The 20,477-nt window shown below is 52.9% G+C and overlaps 2 protein-coding genes across 24 annotated transcripts in view; one reads left to right on the top strand and one right to left on the bottom strand.

The window, feature by feature from the left end:
• BCAS3 (BCAS3 microtubule associated cell migration factor) overlaps positions 1-20,477 on the top strand; it is a 591,271-nt gene that overhangs the window by 569,532 nt on the left and 1,262 nt on the right. For 2 of the 7 annotated variants that reach the window (XM_077852357.1, XM_077852359.1), the window contains one exon: positions 8,786-8,851. The exons of 2 other annotated variants lie outside the window; for them this stretch is intronic. In XM_077852357.1, coding sequence (XP_077708483.1) covers positions 8,786-8,851 — 66 coding nt within the window. Of the gene's footprint in view, positions 1-8,785; positions 8,852-17,479; positions 17,571-20,477 lie in introns of all 7 variants that reach the window. 3 more of the 7 variants (XM_077852362.1, XM_077852363.1, XM_077852358.1) reach the window with 2 other exon arrangements.
• The window catches only part of LOC144286196 (uncharacterized), a 99,756-nt gene that overhangs the window by 70,538 nt on the left and 8,741 nt on the right, over positions 1-20,477 (bottom strand). The window lies entirely within an intron of this gene.

Below are 20,477 nucleotides of genomic sequence, written 5' to 3' on the forward strand. Positions count from 1 at the left end.
CTCTGACCCCATTTTCCTTGGAAGCTGGCAGGAGGAGGCAAAGCTTTTCCTTTTCCAAACTTCCCCCATAGCACCACCTTCCCCCTGCACCTCTGGGGCCCCTGCCCAGCCCCTGCTACATAAACCAGGGCCTGTTCTCACCAGATTCAGTCCCCAGGAGCTGCCCTCGCAGGAGCTCGAGCAGCTCTGGGGCAGCTCTCTGCAGACACCACTTGGAACCCCCGGTGTCATCCAGCAAACAGATTTAAAGGTGCACTGGGTCAGAGTTGGAGAACCTCAACCTGGCACAAACAGTAACCTCAACAAAACTGGCAGCAGTTCATCTGCCAGACAGCTGAGGGATTCAGGAGTGTCTTTGTGGCCTTAAGCAAGTTTGTGAAATTAAAAAAAAAAAAAAAAGAAAGAAAAAACGAGAGAGGAAATTAAAACTGCATGACCCACAGGTCAGAAAATAGGAGATGCCCTTTTTGAGCAGAAGGATTTCATTTTCATCCCCAAACTGTCACCAAAAGGGATTCATTTGGGGTTTTCTGACCATATTAAATGTATCAATTTTTAAAAATCTGCCTCTCTTTTAAAGGTCAATAAGAAAAGCAGATATTATGGAAATTAACTTGTTTTCCTCTGCCTTTGCTGAGAATCCCTTGTCACCGGGTGCAATTCCAGATGAAGTGCCAGGCTAGTGGTGCAACCCGGGGCCTTGGAAGGGCAAACCAGCACACCCAGAAACAGCCTGGGAAAGATGGTGTGACTTGGATGCGAATTTCCAGCAAGGCACCCTTTGCCAGAGCAGCCTTTCCCTCTCTGTTTTCCCACAGCTCTACTTCTCTCGGTGGCTTATAGGACATACAGATAAGGGGACATTAAGTGTTTGCCTGTGTTAGGTACTCTAAGGCACCCGAGATGATCGGTCCTGTAGTGCTTTCTAGCAGGCACTTTGTGTAGTATCACAGCCACGACTGATGGCCTCTTTATCAAGTTATGAATGGAGCAGCTCTCGTGACCCCCAACACTGAAGCCCATTCTAGAGCATGCCTCACTATTACACAGGCTTCACTGGTGATGTGCTGGAAATTGTTTACCAACCAGTCTCCAGAGGGAAGTAGGGAAGCCCTGCTTTGTAGCATTTGGACATTTCTGTAGTATAAAAACTGGCATTATGGCCAGTTGCAAGCTGTCAACATGGTGTCAGTCAGCTAGATGAATTCCTGAAAATGTAACAGTCAACTGGCGCCAGTACCTCACAGGTAAGCTGTACCGTGGGCAAATTAACTGTCTCCCCAAAGTAAAGCAAAACCTTCTAAAGCCTTGCTATTCAGAGTGATCTGCAAGCCAGCAGCACCATCTCTACCTGAGAGCTGGTTAGAAATGCGTGGTCTCAGGCCCTACCCAGCCCTACTGAGTCAACACCTGCATCCCAGCAAGATAGATCCCTCTGCCCACTCGACCAGGTCTGTTTTGAAACTCCGTTCGCTGCTGAGGCAGGTGTTAGTTCTCTCCTCCACGAGAGCTGCTGACCGATCAGTCTAATTAGATGACACATGTGATTTGTAAATCTGCTCTAAGATAATCGGCATGCTGCCATCTTGCAGTATCATCGCTCCCCTTGTCCCTGTGACCCTTCCGTTGTCCCTGTTCAGCAGAACTCCAAATCAAGGCCAGTCCGGTTCTGCTCTCACACCTGGGCTGCTGAAGGAGAATCACAAATCGTTCCTCTACGAATTTCTGGCGTCTCCTCTCCAGTGAGCCAGGGAAGGCCTTCTCTGCTTTTCTAGTACCTTCTCCTCCTCTTTGTAGTTTCTGCTCATCCCTTGCAGCAGAAACCAGCGCCTAGAACTGCGTCTGGCACATAGTAGGCATGTGGTTACTATTTACTGAACAAATGAATTCTGCATTCAGCCTAGACGTTATCAGTTCTGCCATAGCCCCTGCTCGCTGCTGTGGCTTCCAGCCTGGTTTTCTTCTCTTAAAGATTCCACGGATCTCTGGTCCCCTAAGAGTTTATGGTTTATGTTTTATATTTTTCCCTCTGCTTTTGCTATTTTTTTTTAATATGGCACGTGTGCTCAGTCCATCATTTTGAAATCAGTCTCTTTCCTTCTGCATGGGTAGTATTTCAGACTCTCCCATTCTCCTCAAATCTCTTACCCCACCATCTTGTGTTTTACTGTCAGAGAGAAAATAGAGGCCATTGTTCAAGGCATCTCTTGACTGACCTCCCCCCTGTCCCTCTGCATCCAGAGTCTGCCCAGCCACAGCAGCTGTCCCCACCCCACAAAGTCACTGCTGTCCTTCCATCTCAAGGGCTCTCCTCGGGCCGGGCTCTTGGTCTACCATGCTCTCCTGGCCTTACTTCTGCCTCTCACTCCTTCTCCTCCATCCCTTTTCTGGGTCTTCCTTCTCTGGTGGCCTTAATCGTACGTATCTCTCAAAACCCTATCCTGGGCCTCTCCCTCCTCCCTCTCCTTCCATCAGTACAGAGCGATCTCCTCTGCTTCCGGGGGCTCAGTCACTACCTATAAACTGACTCCAAATAATCTCCAAGTTGGCTTTCTGTCCTGAACTCCAGAACCGTTTATTTAGTCACCTGCTGACACTTCCACACGTCCAAAAGCTAAACCCCTCCCCCACAACCCTTCTCAGGGTCTGCCCCATCTCGCTGCATACAGTGCCCTTCCCCTTCATGACCAGCCGCTGCCCTGTCTCCAGACGCCTCTCCTGCTGCCCCATGCAAGCTCCAGCCAAGCTGAACTCCCCAGAGGGTCCCTAAGCACACGTGCTCTCTGTGCCTGCCAGGCTCCCCTACATACTTCTCTTGCCCGGAATGCTGTCTCCCGCAGCAGCTCCTCCTCTCTCTGCGGCCCCCCTCAAAATAACCTAATTCCTGCTTAGCAGACATTCCTTTCAATATTGCCTTTTCTAGAAAAATAGAATTTTTTAAATAAGCAAAACATGTACTTACTCTACTTGTTTTGTGTCTAGGTAGATATAACCCAATACCAAAAAAAAAAAAAATCTTAATAAACACCTGGATACACATTAAGTGCACTTTCTCTTTAGACTTTAACTCTTTCTGTCTTTAGCTAAACCTCGTCTTTCTTCTTCGCCCTCTCTCACATCCAAGGGCAAAAAGCTTCAGGCCTCATTCCAGAGTCCTGATCAGCCTGCTGCAGCCTCCTTTTGCTGCTGTTGACTCTGAAAAGCTAAGTCAGCTCTCAAGGTCAAGAGGGACTGTCTCTTCCCCCTGACTGTGGCTTCCTACAGTCCCAGGAACACCGCCTCTCCTTTGTAATCACAGCATCAAGGTAGGAAAGAGGCTTTAGATTTTTCTGTCTACCAACTCCTCGGTGGACTCTCTTCTAGTCCAGAAGCAGTTACTTTAGGGGATCACACTCAGGGCCCAATCTTTGCCTCTTGTCTTCTGCCAGACATACATTTACTTCCTTATCCAAACATACCAAACTTTCACAGTAACAGTATTATAAGCGATGCATTCTAGTACTTTATATTTTCTTTCGTTTTCTCAAGAGTGTGGTCATGACCCACCGAATTGATTTCACAAGACATCAGAGGATTTCAGTCTACAGTTTGGAAACCAGTGCTCTCATTTATTCGGCCAAATCTCCTCAGTTTTCCTGTGTGTATATTAATTACTAGGATTATTTTCAACTCAAGGTCTTCCGAAGATCTGTCAGATACTGCTTTTACTTCTTGAAAGGGCTGTGCCTTTTTTCCTTCTTAACATAAAAAGCGCATTTTGAACACTGCACACAGTTTTTAAATGGTCACAGGAAGTTTTCAATAAGTTAATTAACAAATACCTGATGATCACCAGTGTGCTGCAAAAGAGGAACTAAGCACTGTGTGTGTGCGTGCATGCGCATGCACGCTCACGCGTGTGTGCACACATGTATGTTGTGACTTCATGCTAATACCATCTTTCATTTCAGGACTGTGGAAATTAATGTCAATAACAAATGTTAGCTCTCGTTACTGGAGTTGACCAGATGTGTACCCCAAAGCAAATAACCTGGTGTGTTGACCCCTCTGTCCTACCTGCAGGATTAGCTCTTCCAGGCGGCCTTGGAACTCCTGCTCACCCCATTAGTGAGGGCTGGGAACATTTTCTTGCTAAGGCTGCCTTTCCGGTAGGGACCACACTAGCCCTGTCCCATTTCAAGCCCTGACTGTGGCTTCCTCCAGTCCCAGGAACACACTCAGATGACAACAATGGTGGGCATGGGGCAGTGAATTAATTCTCTTATCTTTTAGACACCCCTCCTCTCAGGCAAGCGCTTTCATCCAAGTAACGTAGCCTGTCCTTAGGTGCTTCCCTTTGCTTTACTCAACTGGGTCCTGGAATTTTGCTCCTTCTACAGTATGTTTACAAAATGGTTTTCATGTCTTCTCTCAACAAACTCCTCAACGGGCCTGCACCTTCTTCCATGGTCACAGCAGGCAGGCAGGTTCTCTGCAGACACCTGCTGGTTTCTCCACCCTGAGCTGGGCATTGTAGTGAAGAAGTAAAGCATGGTTCCTATCCTCAAAGAGATAGAAAGCTCCAAAGGAGGCAACAGTGCTGAACTGTGAATGTGTTCCTCTCTGGCTCCTCTATCCAGCTACCCATCGGGGCCCACCTAGCAGAGCTAGACCAAGCGGAAGCCTGGGGGGGGGGTCTCCTGTCCACAGGCTCTGGTCTTGCCAGGATGTGAAGACAAAACTACAAACTCCCCAGCTACAGATGCCATGGTTGCCAAGGGTGGAGAGAAAGAGTAAGTCCCCAAAGACATAGGAGCATCCAGACATAGAGCCCAGCGCCATGCGTGGCCACAGCACTCGTGCAGAAGGTGGTGGGGAAGCAGATGCTGCCTGCAAACCAGGGGTGGCCTTGTTGGCATTGCCATCAGTGTCTCAGTTCGGTGTCAGATGGCCTATTCCTCACTGGTTTCCACTGGTAGGAGAGACCAAAACTGAGAGCCCTTCAGTTCCTAGCACCCAACTGCTGACATTGGGAAGAATGTCGGGGGGGGGGGGGGGGAGTTTCTCAGCAGCATTTGGATGTCCTCTTCAAGGAATGGGGGAAGCCTATGACCTTGGGAAGGTTCCTTTCCCATTCTTGGTTCTGTTTCTTCACTCATACCAGGCAATGTGTCACATTTGCTCCCCGCATGCGTTAAGTGCTGGCCACTGTACTGCTGTACTGAGCACTTTGTAAATGTCCTCTCATTTACTTCTCTCAACAATATTAGCTACGCCTCCCAAGTGGCTTCGAGGTTTCAGACTCTAGGCTAGCCACATAAATGTCCTTTCATCATCACAACACGGCCAGCGAGATGTTCCTCTCTCTGACTCACAATGGAAGAAAGATGAAAGATTTGAAATCAGATCATAACTACAAAATATAGGATCAAAATGAGATACTAAGGAAGTGCTGGAAGCCCAGCCTCTCTGAAACAGTGGAATTAACTGAGTTTTCTTCACTCTGGTATCAGAATAGTTCTTTCCTTACCAGTCTTTCCCACAGACAATTACAATAGCATCCTCAGAGGCAACCCTACTTACACTGTCCTTGGTGTTTAGACCAAACCTCTTTGCAGGGGTTTACTGGACAGAGGCTTTTGTTCTGGGGCTGGGGGTGGGGGGCCTCTGAACCCATGTGGTGGTCCTTCAATCCTGACCAGTTGTGCCCACACCCATGCCTGTGCGTGAAGGTTGGGTTGGATCTTCCACACCTGTAGGTCCTAGCTGTGAACCTGTGTCTGGGATGTAACATACATGTAGTGGTTCTGAACCAAGCCTGCCCCTAGCTGCAGATATTTATTTCTACCCCAGGTCAAGATAATGGGGGCCCTTCAGTGACCCATCAGCCAACTGAGTGCTCACAAAGCTTATACTCTCCATGGAGAAGCAATATTGTGCAAGGGCCTACAATACTAGTTATTTTAGTCATTGTCAGAAAAGTGAAAATAAATGATAAAAGTCATTCATGAGAAAGATTTGTGAAATTGGGATCTACACACAACAGAAGCAAAGTAACTTTTTATAAACTTGACTCAGGAAATGTAGAGAAACAAGGCTAAGAGGCGCAATATATCTCTAAAAGAGTTTACATTGTGTGCCATGTATTCACATCATCCAAAAAGTGGGCCGCTGACGTTAAGCACAAGCTACAGCCTCACAAGAAGTGCACTGTGGTCTGAGAACATTAAATAATGAGACTCTGCTCACATAGCCCAAGAATGCTGAGAGCAGGAGTCAGAGAGAGAGAGAGAGATCTAGGAGGAGTTTCTCAAGATCTCATCAGTCTCACTGGTCAAAGGGTATTTCAGAATAAGAGGGGATCCCCAGAAGAGGAGGGGAGTTCTCACGTTCAGGGCCTGCTCTGTCTTCCTTTTTCCCTACTCACAGCGTGCCCAGGGCCCAACTGTTTCAACCTCGGCTCCTTACTGTGAGATTTCAAGGCTCTTCCATGCCCTCCTCACCATCCTTTCCAACCTGATCTCCCACTCGCTTGGCTACAATGACCCCTTATTCATATTTCCTCACCACTACCACCACGTTCATGCAAACATGCCCACCTGTCAAAACTATCCTATCATCTGCAGCACATGCCCTGCTCACCTGGCTCTGTTAGAGTACCCTCTGCCCTCCCTCTCTGCCCACTTTTTAGACCAAGCTCTGACCTCACCCCACTCTGTGAAGCCTCCCTGACCATGCAGCCAAATGGCCCTTCTCTCTCCTCTGAACTTCTGAACCACTGGCTCACTAGACACTTGACCCCAGACAAGTAGTGTATGGTGCCTTTTCTTTCCCTATCAGTGTCGGATTCCTTTCTACATGCCATGGGGGTGGGGGAGGCTCAGCCCTGGTGGTCCCTCCAGCCCCTCCCTCAGCCATACTGCCTATACTGCATGTCTTAACCTAATTCTGTTTCCTTGGACTGAATCCGATTCTTCTTTGTTACCAACCACCAGCCTTCTCATTGCCCAGCATCCAGCACTAGGACAAGAACCAAGCTGAGCCCAGTTAACGTTTGTTGAATGACTACATGGGTTTTTGTGGCTCCTGAGAGGTAAATGAAAGCCAGCCAGAGCAATGGGAAAAATTACTGTGTTTAGGACACACTTGTTAGTTTCTGGCCAGTTGTCAAATCTGATCTTAAGTAGACCATTTCTCTCTCTCTCTCTCTCTCTCTCTCTGTCTCCCCTGTTCCCTCTCTCCTTCTGTCTCCCTCTCCCTCTTTCTCTCACTTCCCTTTCTTCCTTTCCCCTCCTCTCCCTATCTCCCCTTCTCCCCCACCCCCTCTTGCCCTCTCCCAAGGCTGCTAGAAGTCCCAGGCAGAGGCAGAGCTATAATGGCAGCTTAGGGCTGAGAACCTCCTCTGCAGTTGCCCAGTTGACTTTGAATTCTTTAAACAAAGCACATGGATTCCTATCAACAAGGACAAAATGCCGGTGTGACTTCATTGGTAAACCTTCAGAGTCCCCTTCCCAAGTGTTGCCCTGACATGGAGGCAGGAGTTCCTGGGGCAAACTTACAGCCTGGGGAAGGGCAGGTGGACCCCCAGACAAGTGCCCTCCTCTGGAGACATTAACATAGGTAAATGGTTAACAAAAGGGAGTATTTCTCTCTGTTCTTCCTCCTCTGCCAAAGAATTCACCTTTAACCATTGACCTTTCTGTGAGGTGTGAGATCTGAACAAAGTTGAACACAGTCATGGATGGTTAAATATCCGTCTTCCCCTCTGTCCTTCCCCTCAGAAGATGATCTGCGCTATACGGACCAGCCCCGGGGTTTGATGGCTGGTAACAGAGGAGAGACACACAGACACACAGAAAATGAGAGTTGGAAATGAGCCTCTGACCCTTCAGGAGTCCAGAGCCTCACTCTACCAAGGCCAAGCCATGCCAGTGTGACTAAATTTAACAAAAGGAGGCATTTCCAAATACCTGTGCCAGAATCAGCTGCCCAACCGCTGACATTTGGCAATTTCTTCCTGCCTACTTCTCATTGAACCCCACCTCTGCCCCCAGGCACCTGCAGGCCCACTGCACAAGCATAAATTTTTTAATTTGCCAGCAGAATCCCCCAACACCAGGCTTCACAGACTGCCCCCCCCCATCGGCTCCCCCACATATTGTCTAGCGGAACTCAATAGCTTGCAGTTCACCCCTCTGTGTGCTTAATTAAGTCTGGGCGAAACCAACATCCAATTGCTTCCTTCATACAGGGTGACTTTTTCTGCTCTGTGCCCTCCCTAAACTCATTCTGCTGTCATGTCCCCATCCTCTCTAGGCTCCTGTTGGCCGGGACCAGCATGCCATCTCCGCTGTGACGGGTGTGATAGTGCTGGCTTTAGAGGTGGGGCTGGCGAGTGTGGGCTAAGCCCAGCAGGGTCCTGTTTCCATCTGGGCCTGCCGGGGTCCTCAGAAGGCTTGGAGACGCTTCAGTTTCACCCTTTGTTCCTCCCCAAGCCACGGAGAGCCGAATCTGAGCCTACATTCATGCCTTGGAGCACATCTCCATGATCCCTGAACCTAGGCACTCAGTAGGTGGCACTGGGCAGGAGGAAAGGAGAGGGAAGGACAACAACAGCCTAGGCCAGGGAAAGTTCTGTAAAGGCCCGGATGTGCTGTGCCTCAGAACAGACCACGAACACCCCCTGCAGAGCTCGCGGTGGTCCAGCCGCACTGTGACACCTACTCTTCTTGGTTTCCACTCTTGCTGCTCTCTTAAATGTCCATGTTGTGATCCTCTTTAAAGAAGTATTCTATTTTCAATACAGACACAGCCCTTGACGTAGCAGTAAAAAACAGCACCCCTGAGAGACACGTGGCTGTGAAGTATGTTGGTATGTAACCTCCTCCTGTCTTTGCCTACGTGCAGGGCTTTGTCCCACTGCTCTGTCTGTCCCTCAAGAAGTTGCCCCCTTACCCCCCACCCCCCGCCGACCCCCGCCCCAGTGCTCAGGCTCTCAGGAGGCATTGAAGTGAGGGCAAGAGGTCAGCAGAGACAGGAGGTACCTTCTGGCAACAGACTGGTTCGGGATGGGAAGTCGTTGCTGTTCTTCACCCGACAAGAGTTTCTTTGAGAACCTCGTTCCCTGCCCCCCACTTTTAAGATGGAAGTCAAATTTTCGGATTCTGCTGTGCAGAGCAGAGAGGTCACTAGGCTCTAATGCATTTACCATTGACTGCCCCTCTTGTAGTGCGTCTATTAGTGAGTAATTTGATTTGTACCTATTCATTTGCAGTCCCTGCAGGAGCCTGGAGCTGGCCCCTAGTATAATTGGTGCTGTCTCTATTTTTACATCATTAGATTAGCCCCGACTCCTGGCCACTTGTTGTCTGCGCTTGTCTGTCCATTTATACAACCTAATGTAACACAAAATTCATTACTGATCACATTACTTTCAACTCTGAAGCCAGCCTTGTGATAAACATTTGGTTAACCCCTTCCTGCCCACAGGAGGGCTGACAGAACAAATGCACTTCCACTCGACAGGCGAATCAATATCTTAATACACCAAAGTGGAATTGCATTTCTAGATTTGTTATTCCTCCTGGAGGAGCAAATGGAAAGGCTCGTCTGAGCTAGCTGAATTGAATAATGAATAGAGCCCCGGCACCAGCAGCCAGTCTGTGAACAGAGCACAAAGGCAGACCCGGCATCCGCTCCGCTTTTTCATCTGGACAGCCGGCACCACAGCAATTAATTGAGCCTTGTGCTCCTCTCCCAGCCATGGAGTGTGGGCTCCAGAGCGCGGGCTGGGACCCTAACAGGGGCGACGGCGACCTTGGCCCCATTGCTGCTCTCTTTGCTAGGCTGAGCTTCGGGCATCCAGACTAGGAACTGGCTCCAGTTTCCCTAACACCTTCTTCACTGATAGGAAGGCACCAGACCTGGGGCCTTGACACTGATGCCACCAAGAAATCAATTAAATTCACTACTAAACAAAAGTTTATCATTTAGAAAAGATACACAAAATTATTTCTCTTTAGAGCCAGGTCAGCAATGTTGGGATTGTTTGGTTCACACCATCTTGTGCATGTGTGTGCACCTGTCCCCGGGGTGAGCATTGAGCATTCTTTGGCATGGAAACACCATGTGCATCTGAACGTGGTGCTAGTTCTCTGTTAGGGATGTTGGCGAGCCTCAGGGGACTCTAGCACAGGAGCTGGCCAAGGGTCTTAAAGGGACCTGCACATAGCTCTGTTTAATCTAGAAGACTGTCCCCTACCTTACCCTGGTTATCTCTTCCCAGCCTCCATTTGTCTCTGGAGAGCAGCCACACCCACCGTATGTCATTAACTTACAGGACAACTTGTTTCAAAAGGAAAAATATCCTGACTTCTTCAGAAACTCTTGTAAAGCCTGTAGCACAAAGATTAGAAACACAGGCACAAAGGAAGTGGAATGGAACCCGTTACCGTGAAAGTCATAAATCCCTAAGTGTAACAAAAAAAGCCGTAAACAGAAGATACTCAGTCGGGAAGGAAGCTCTCGAAGAGGCAGGCCGTCTAGGGGATGTTCTGCCTGAATTCGGGGAAGTCCTGGACTGGCAGCTGAGGAGAGGCATCGAAGCCTCCAGTTAGTGGGCCCCTCTCTGTGGAGTAGGCTGCCTCCCATCCCCGAGGACCACAGCCCGGACCCTGCTGTCCATTCGCCTGTCAGAGCCTTGACAGGCCAGAAATGGCCAGCAATCTTGTGAGACGCAGAGGTCCCAGCGCTTCTGTGAGAGGGCTTCATGCTGCTCTTGGCCTTCTCCATTCCTCCTTTGTGTGTGCAGGCAGGCCAGGGCACAGTGCCATGCCGCCTTGCAGCAGTCCCTGGGCTGCACAAGGTGAGAGGTGAGGTGCAGGAGGGACGGCCTCGGCCTGCCCTGACCCTGGGAAGCTCCATTTCCCACTGGGGGACCCAAAGGTCAGGCCAGAGACTCTCAAGGACTTCCCGTTGTGAGGACCTACAAAGAGGGCTTGCATGTAGTCAGTGAGAGGACGCTAGTGTGTCACGGCACAGCTGGGGTAGGGCAGCTGCCTCCTCTCGGCAGCTCACTTCCCCACCCCCGTCCAGCCCACAGTGCACTAACTTGCTCAGTCGCCAGCCTGCTGCTTGGGCCTCAGGTGGGTAAGTGGTACAGTGGGAGAGAGGGGCTCCATGTAGCCCACACTGGCTCCAGCCCTGTCAGCTCTAGAAATCAGATGGGAGCCCAGGCCTCTGCTTTGTGGAATGGGACAGACTGGTGGCAGGGAGGAAAAGGAGTCAGCCGGCTGGTGGAATGAGAGACTGATTTCTTAACCTTGATGGAAAGGGGGAAAGCCACATCTTACCAAACTCTTCCGCTGCATCATAGAGAATTTAATTATGTTTGGACATTTGAATGAGAACCAGATGTGGCTCTGGCCTGTCAGGCCAGCAAGGTTCAAGGAGCTGCATCTCTCCTGTGGTCCGCGGACCCCTGTGCTGTCTCTGAGGCCTGGCGGGCAGCTCGGGAGGACCCCGCCTGGGAGCTCAGTGGGGTCTCCTGAGCCTTCAGGCTGGACTGTAGGAGATAGCTGGGTCCCGGCTAGCTGCCAAGCACCAGTTCCACGGGAGAGTTTCCAAGCGCTGAGTCTTCCTCGTAGCCACGCCAAGTGGGCATGTTGGCGGGGCCCTCGTTAGCACCCACATCCGCCCCACAAGCAGACACGCACACACAGAGTTCATGTCGCGGCACCTGGCTGGCCGTTCTCTACCACCAAAGACACGTCTCTGAACCTCCCAGCCCTGCGTCACCTCAGCTGGCATCTGCCAAGACTTGGCCTCCGTGTCAGGCGGTGACCTGGAGCTAGAAAGGCCCTTTCAGGCCCTCCTGCATGAGGAGTCCTCCTCCAGGGGCCTCAGCCTGCTGAAACACCAGAGGTGGCAACACCGATCTCCTAGGCCGGACGCCACTGCAGTAACAGTGAGCTCCTCCACCTGATGGTGTGTGTGCTGCTTCTGAAAGCCCCCTCCCGTCCTTTGCTCTTTAGAGCCCCCACCCAGTGAGGTTGCCAGAGCTGCCCTTCCCCTCCTGCCTGACAGACGCTGAAGCAGACGAGAAGTGAAGTGACTTGTGCGGGTCATTCAGCACGACTGTGGCCGATCTCTAAGCCTCCTACCACAGGACTCTTCCTTCCTGCCACCCACAGGGCTGTTCCCGAAGTGTGGCTTCAGCCAGATTTGTCAAATACCTCAAAACCAGGGAAACGGGAGCTAGGTCCACTCCACCTTCGCTGTCCCCGTGTGTCAGAGGTTGGGACAGGGCAAGATTTAAAGTTATAGTAGTAGTGGTACTGAGAGGGTCACTGCAAATGGGATGTGGGTCGAGGTGGTCTGGGTGGGGATCCTGCTATCTTTTGCTTTGAAGCCAAGACTTGGGAAGGGCTTAGGTAACATGGATTTCCTGGGAGCAGAAGGTGGCAACATTTCTGGTTCAAGTCTTCCCTACCTGGGAATGGTATCTTCTTAAGGTTTTTATATGGGGTGACCCAGGGAAAGGCTCTAGCCCCCAACCCAACCAGCACAGCCTCCAGCAAATACCCCATCTACCACCATTGTTCACCAGCTGTTCAAAGGCTATGAAGGAATCTGGGACTGGACCATGAGCTGCTCCTACCCCCACACACACACACACACATACACACAGAGCCAGCTCCACTGGAGAGGGGGTGCAGGCTGTGATAAGAGACTGGTCTCTTGAGCATGGACCCTCCTTCTGAGTCCTCCTCATTCCTCAGGCCCTTCCCCCATCTCTTTCTACTTTTAGCCTCCTTTTCCCAACATTTCAGCATGCTTAGCTCCTGCCACACCCCTGTCCCTCCTGGGCCCACCAGGAATTTGAGACTCTGGCTACCTCTGTGCCTCTTCTTCACTAATGCCACACTGGCCTGCTGTCATGAATAGGGTTCCTCTTTGGCTACAGGAGAGAAGGGACGATGGGGAAGAGAGGTGATGTGCCTTCCCCAGTTTTCCTGAGTGGAGGCTCTCTGCCCAGTGTCCTCAGCTATCATCCTTTCTACAACTTTCCACAACTGGCTGCAACTTTCATCTTCCAGGAGCCAGTGGATGCCTCAGAGGACCTGAGGTCTTCTCTAGGCCTCAGGTCTCCCCCTAAATCCTAAGGTTATTAGGCATGTGCATGGCCCCAGTGGCCAAGGGAAGCAGTTCCTGGTCTTCTGAGCCAAGACCACCAGATATTTACCCTCTTTGTTTGGAGCTGAGGGGTATGGGGCAGGGCAGACCATGCGGTCCTGGCCTCATTCTGTAACATTCTGGGCCTCAGTACCCTCAGAGGGTCAGGAGTGAGAGCTGGGCAAGGGGGAGAGAGCATATCTGTGAGTCCTGTGGGTTGAAAGGGACCCTGGCCAGGAAGGAATGTATGGGCCTGCCGACAGACTGTGTGCCGTCAGGTCACCAGAGGCCTGTCACATCAGCGGGCCAGGGCCCTGCACCCAGACATAGCTGTGAGGTCTGGAGATAACCAGGCCAGTTAGCCCTGTTCCTCCTCTACTCCCAGATTCCATCAGCCCCAACCAGGATTCCTATTTTCCGGATGTGGAGGAGCCATTTCCTCCTTCACCCCTCAGCTTCAAGAAGCTGCCCTTGCTCCTTCCACAAGCATGCCAGGGAAGGGAACGAAAACCCCTGCCAGAAGGGAAAGGCGATCCTCCCGACTGCCCTAGGCCTGTCCTCCCAAGATCCCCATACTGATCTGCGGGCATCTCTGCTAGCTCTGCAGCCTGTGGGGTTGTGTGAGGGTAAGAGGAGGCCGGCACTGCCCAGTGTGGCTGGGAGCAGCATGGCAAAGGAAAGATGTCGGGGAGACAGGCACCCCTGAGTGTGAAGAGAAAAGCAAGGCCTCCCCATAAGGCCACCTCCTCTACCTGCTACCCTTTTATCCTCCTAAAAACTTTCAGTGCTGAGGCTGCCTCCAGCCCGGAGTGTGGTCTCTGACAGGGCTGTCGGGGTGTCTGGAAACATTTTTAGCCAACTCCATTTCTGTCTCTGCCTCACCCTAGAGGATTGAGCAGTAGTTTCCAGGCCCAGGACTGGTGTAAGACAAGCAGCCCAAAGCTGTGTCCAACCAGGGCCACCTCCTGATTGGCATCTGGGCCATCTCTCTGGATTCCATCAGGAAGGTGCCAGTCCTGCTCCACCCCACAGGATCATTCAAGCCCCCTACCTGCTGAACCCTTCTCTCTCCAAGGCCCAGTTTGCTTGGTCGATCCCAGCCAGCAGGTCCCAGCAGGCCGCTGGCTGACCAAGTTGACTGTTTGGGGCAGATTCCATTTGGATCCATCTGCTGAACTTGGCAGCAGTCCTGTGATCCCCCTGGTCTCCTCTCCAGATAGGCCATCCAGAGAAGTTCTGAAAATCTCTGACCTCCTAGTCAGACCCCACCCCAACCTCACTCCCTGGTCATGAAGGGGATTGGAACTATTTCTGTTTGCAGGCCTCCTCTGAGCCAGGCAGTGGGCAGGATGGGGCCGTCTGGCTGGCTGCTCTGTATTCTAGGGCCACCCATTCCCCTGGGGTACCACTGAGCCCAACCCAGGCCCTGCTGATGGGGAAGGTAGATGCAGGAGGGAAAAATCAATGCATGTCAACAGTGTTGGAAATTTATTTTCTTGGAAAATGGTATTTACAAAGAGGCAAGGAGGGAAATGAAAAGCTGTAAACACATAACTGCCATTTTCCTCAGCAGGCCATTTCTTGATTAAAAAGAAAGAATCCTTCCCAAGCTCCAGTGGAAGGCAAGCTGATAGGGGCCTGTTTGGCAGAGGCACCTGCTAGAGAGGAAAAACGAAGAGGGACCCAAAGGATCCTGTGGATAATCACAATCACTAATACAATTGTAACAATAGTAGTAACTCAACATTTGCTGGCTGGAAGCTTTAAGCACTTTGTGATGCACTCGACATGCATTACATTATTTAATTTAATTCTTACAACCACACTAGGAAACAAACATTGTTATCCTCATGCACAAGAAACTGAGGCACAGGAGATGTTGAGGATCTTGCCCAGAGTAGTGGCAGCAGGTGGAGCCTGTGCTCTTAAGCATTTCCCTAAACTGCCTCCCCACTCTGGGCAGACACCGCCCCTCCCCTCTTCTCAGGCCCTTTAGGCTGATGGATGGCGGTGGGGACAGAGGTAGGGGGAGCTTTCTCCCTTCCCACTGCCAGAAGTGGGCTGTGGGTGCAGGGTAAGACTGTCCTGAGGTCTAATCCTACTCCCACCAGCAGCTTGGGTGGTTAGTTTAGGACTGGGGTGTGTGGCTGCAGCCAGGGCCCAATAAAAGTGCTCTGCTAATCCCTTTAATGAGCAGCATCGTGAGGCTCTAAGTGTACAGAACAGGGCTGGCTGCTGCACGCCAGAGGGGCCGCCGGTAGATGCTGCTGCTTTTGTTGGAGGAAGTGCCAGGGCTGCCTGCAGGCTGAACCAGGGGTCCCAGGCACCCTCTTCGCAAACACACTCATGGCACTGCCCTCACTGACCCCGCTGGATCCCAGAAACAGGCCTCCCTCTGAGTCCTGAGTCTCGAGCTCTCCACCATGCCCCCCCACCTACCAGAAGCCAGAGGGGCTTCCCTCAGGGTCTCTGGCCAGCCGCCCCCACCGCCCCCACTGCCATCTGGCCCGGAGGAGGCCTGGACACGGTCAAGCCCAAAGTAAGACTTCACTCCTGACCTCCCACTGGGGTCCCCTGCCTACCTGGGCTTCCCCAGCTCCTTCCAAGGCTCACCTAGTACCTGTGGCCCCAGCATTTCCCAGGGATGGGGCAACCAAGACCATGGCACTTAGTAAAGTGACTCATGAGTGCAAAGAGGCTTCCATCCAGTCTGTCCCTGGAAGTCTCTGTCTTGCCAGTTTGGAGCAACCTCAAGGGAGGGAAGGGTCTGTATCCTGGGGAGAGGACAGCCCCAAGGAAAACCTCAAGGGTGAAGCAGCTGTGGGGACCGGTACTCCAGAGGGAAAGGCGACAGAGGGGGTATCTCCGTGCCCTGCCCCCGGATGGCATCTCTGGCGCTGTGTAGGAGTCCCATCCGCCTCTCCCCCAGGTGCATTCCTGCCCCGCTCGTCAGCACCCACCCACAGCTCCCAGGAGCCAGTCCCTGCTGCTCCTGCCTCTGCAGAGGGGCTGCAACATCCAGCCCTGGGATGAGGAAGTGAGCTACCGCAGAGAGGGGCTCCCTCAGTCTGCACAGCCCAGCCCGGGAGGGGCCACGTTTCCAGCTGCCACACTTAACAGTGACTCCTCCCTGTGTCTCCTTTGCATACGTGTCCAGGTAGCCAGAGTTGCCTCTCCCTAGCAAGGGCAGCCACCTCTCTGCCCCCTCTGACACACTTGAATTTTGCCAGACTCCGTGTGGAGTGGGGGCAACATGAGGATTGAGCATTCTGTTTCCTTCATTGACTTCATGAGAGCCTAGGCACCTCCCTTGGAGTTGCTGCTCCTTCCATTGTCCTGCCGCCTCTGGCTCGCCCATCCTGGGCACGGCACCGAGGGCCATCTGTGGATCGCAGGCCCGTTTTCCAATGAGAATCTGTAGGGAGTGGGCGGACCCAGCCAGCAGTGAGCACTGGGAGCCAGTCAGTGATGCTGGAGTTGCCAGCATCTCCATCCTGAGGCCTGTACCAGTGCCAGTTCTCTCTCAGGGGGACTGGACGCCTGGAGCCAGCGGCTGCCTACTCACCCTTGGTTTTGCTGTCCATAAGAGGGGGAGACAAGCACCCAACTCCCAAGGGCACAGAGCCACTGGAGGATGCGAGGGCACAACAAGTTATCTTCCCACTTTTTGGGAACTATTCCTCATCCCCTACCGTGTTTTGAGGCCTAGAGAGCAACCTTTTTTAGAGCTGGCTTTTTCCCACTGGCCAGGATCTGCATGCTTCTAAGTAGAGAGGCTGCTGGGGATGCTTTCCTGGCCACCCCTGCACTGAGCCCCCAGCTCTCTCTTGCGGCCCTGGCAAGATGCTGGTGGACTCTCGCCACAAGCCCACCTCAACTATAGGAGAGCTGCCCAGACCTGGGGGCTCCGGAATGGGGTGGGGGGGTAAGCCCAGAAGCTGGGACCCTGAATCAAAAGGTCTGGAGATGTCCCCCCAAAACTGCAGCCTGCCACTGTCTCCTCTCCCTCTCCTATCAACCTGCCCGCATGGGGGACTGCCAGCACCCTTCTGTCCCCTTCCCACAGCCCTCCACACTGAAGGGGGACTCTGAGCTCCATCACAACAGTTCCATCTCTGGGACCCTCGAGACTGGCTGGTCCCCACCCCCCTACACATGCATGTCACTGTCCTTGACTGCAGAATTTCACCGCAAGCCTGCCCTCCTCCCAGCGTGATACCCCACACCTCCTTACTACCTCTCCACCTGCTTGCAGAGATCAGTGTACTTCTCAATCGTTGTCCATATCTTTTCCAAAAAGATTCCTCAATGCTTTTCTTTCCAAAAGGGAAAAAAAAAGGAAAAAAAAAACAATGCCAACAGCCCAGCGTCCGTGAGCAACCCAACAGTAACAAAGCAGGTGTTCGGGATGGAGGAAGGTAAGGCCACACATTTCCATTTGCCGCTTGCTCCTAGGGCTGGGCGGCCGGGTGACTCGAAGGGGGGGAAACCTGTGTGCACCCCTCCTCTACTTCCTCTTCTGCACACACTCATTGCTCTGTCTCAGTGAGGAGAGAATCGGGGTCTGACAGAAGGCATATCGAATAGTGCCCAGGTCCAGCCAGGCCTCTGGTTCTCTCACAGTCCCTGCTGAAGACACAGCTCCTGCCTCTCCTTACCACATCACGCATTCAAGATGTTCCAGTCCCTGTGGTTGTCACTAGGGACACCGAGATCAGGCACAGGAGCAGGCCCTGGGGGGCCCTCCACCCGGACGGGGACACACGTGAACAGATGTTGCACAGAGTGTTAGGGGGCTGGGGGCGGGGGGAACTACAGCCCAGTGGGGCCTGGCCAGCTCTGCTGCCAGGGCCACAAGACAGGCTCACAGAGGAATGGACACATGTGCTAACCTTTGGAAGATGAGTAGGTGTTCTGGGGGCCAGGGGAACCTGGAAAGGGCTTTTCAGTCAAAGGGAATGGCATAAGTGTGGGCCCTGGGGCCTGAAGCAGCCTGGAGAGGTCCCCAAACTGCACAAGTTCATTACTTTGGTTCTTCAAATCCGGTAACAGGTGCCATTAGTGAGGTGGGGTCTAAGGGGCGGGTCATGAAAGGCCATTTTGTAGTGCTGTTTATCCCAAGGACGTGAGGAGTCGATGAAGGTTCCTAAGCAGAGGAAAAGCAAGATGAGGTTTGTGCTGTAGACAAGCCACTCCAGTTTGGCGCGGTGGGCTGGAGAGGGGGCTGCTGGAGGTCAGGAGACTGGTAGGGAGTTCCTGAAATCATCTAGGTGGGAAGCGCAGTCCTAAGCAGGCTACAGCAGTGGGAGTGGAGAGGAGGGAAGAAGCTGGGGGATGTCGATTCTGCAGAGAATAGCCCCCTGGGATACGGGGGGCAAGTAAGAAGCCTGCCCACCCTGTCTTACCTCAGGCCTAACGGGGGGAAGGAGAATAGGCACCAGGCCGGTCAGGCCACCCTGGCCCCCCAAGAGCAGCAAACTCGTAAGTTCCTTTGGCAACTGCCCCTGCGCGGTCATGTGATGGGATGAGGTGCATCCACCCAGACTCTCGGGGTGGGGCCCCTGAGGCTGCTGGGGGAGCTGCCCTGGGCCTGGGCCAAGGGGCAGCGGGGGTGCCATGCTTGGTTGTGGGCTCCAGTCTCCTCTGCTTCTTTGGCAGCGTGGATGTGTCGGCACTCTGCATCAAGAACTCTGGGCCTGTCCCCCAGCTCTGGAAAGGGGCCAGCCTTCCCCGTACTACGGCCTTTCCTGCTCCTTAATCTGGGGCTTTCTTACTTGGACCTGGTGTCCAGATCCTAAGGAAGCCCCTGCTTTCCTTGCTACTGCCAGTGCTCCTCTCTCGGGCCCTCCTGGCCCTGCTGTCAGCGCCCCCTAGTGCCAGGATGGCTGTGCATGAGGGCAAGGGTCTCTGAAAGCGAGTGGGGCCTCCGAGATCCCCCACACACTCCTCGGCTTGCTTGTGGGCAGCGAAGGGAATGGAGGAAGCTTTCTTGGAGTCTGGCACTTCCATGTAGAAATCCCAGGGTCTGTTCTTTGCGTTTCCATCTTCTCCCTCTCTTGGCACAGTGGTCTGTACTCCCAAATAGGGGGAGATGAGGGAACGAGCCCGGAAGACAGCTCATGCGGTAGCCAGCTGCCTTGTTTTCTGTCTGCATCTAGATAACTCTCGGCGTATCCCAGAGCCTCTGGCCCAACAGAGAAGCCAGTGCCTCTTGGAGATTGGGACCATCATCAGGCCCACAGCCTGTGTCCACAGCCCCCTCCTTCCACTGCCCCCCTATCTGCTGAGAGGTTCCAGTGTCTAGGTTCCAGACGTGGCTGGTGCAGCCTGAGGGCCCCTCACACATGGGTCCAGGCGTCTGCTCTGAAGGAGGGCAGCACAGACTCCCCCACCCCATTCTGTGGCTGCTATTGCTGGGCACCTTCTGCACTTTGGGGGGTGGCTGATAGGGAGTGGGAGTCAGTGGTCAGTTCCTGGCTGGCTGCCGACGGCCCGCCCAAGAGTAAAGGCCATGACGCCTTCCCTAATCAAAGCTAGCTGTGCTGCAGCGGGTACAGGCGGGAGATAAAAAGCCTCAAGCCAGACCAGACAAGTATAACATTCAAGCACACTTTGCTATTTCAAGTGACTGCTTTCAGATCCTGAGCTTCTGAGGGGGACAGCCAAGACCCTCTCAGTCCCAGGCAAGCGTGCCTTGGAGGAGGAAAAATCGCAGATCACCACATCTTGGCCCTGGGTTAGGCTTCCAGAATCCTCCCAGGGATGTGTGTGCTGTCTCAGAGCCCGCTGTGAGGGACTGGAAGGGGCTAGGAGCTAGCCACCTGCCAAAAGCCAAGAAGTAATTCCTTCTTCCTTGTATTCAGCGTGCAAGGAAGTCTATTCCCAACCCACCTGCCCTAGTACCTATCTTAGATGAAGAGATTGGGGGGTGGGGACAGGTAAGGTGCCCACAACTGAATGAGGTAGGGCCAGTCGCTGAGCCCAAGATGGCAGCAGGGCTGCGGCAGGGCGAGGGAAGGGGCGGTAGGTGGGGTGGCAGCCTCCTCGCCTGCTTCCCAGGGCAACTCTGCATTCTGAGGGGCCTCCGGGACCTTGGGGGCTAAGAGAAAGGGAGAAAGGCAGCACTACAGGCAAGCAGGGACCTTCTCTCCGTTGGAATAGGCCCCTCTCCAGCCAGGCATTCCCTCCTGCAGGGAAACAGGACGCCTTCCAGGAGGTGCCAGAGATGAGCCAGGCCTGGCCAGCAGGCAGATTGTGTGGGTCAGAGTGAGTGAGTGAGCAAGTGAGTTGCCGAGCCAGGGAGGAAGCTCCGGGCAGCCGGCAGG

This window comes from Canis aureus, chromosome 16 (assembly GCF_053574225.1).
Source record: "Canis aureus isolate CA01 chromosome 16, VMU_Caureus_v.1.0, whole genome shotgun sequence".
NCBI lineage: Eukaryota > Metazoa > Chordata > Mammalia > Carnivora > Canidae > Canis > Canis aureus.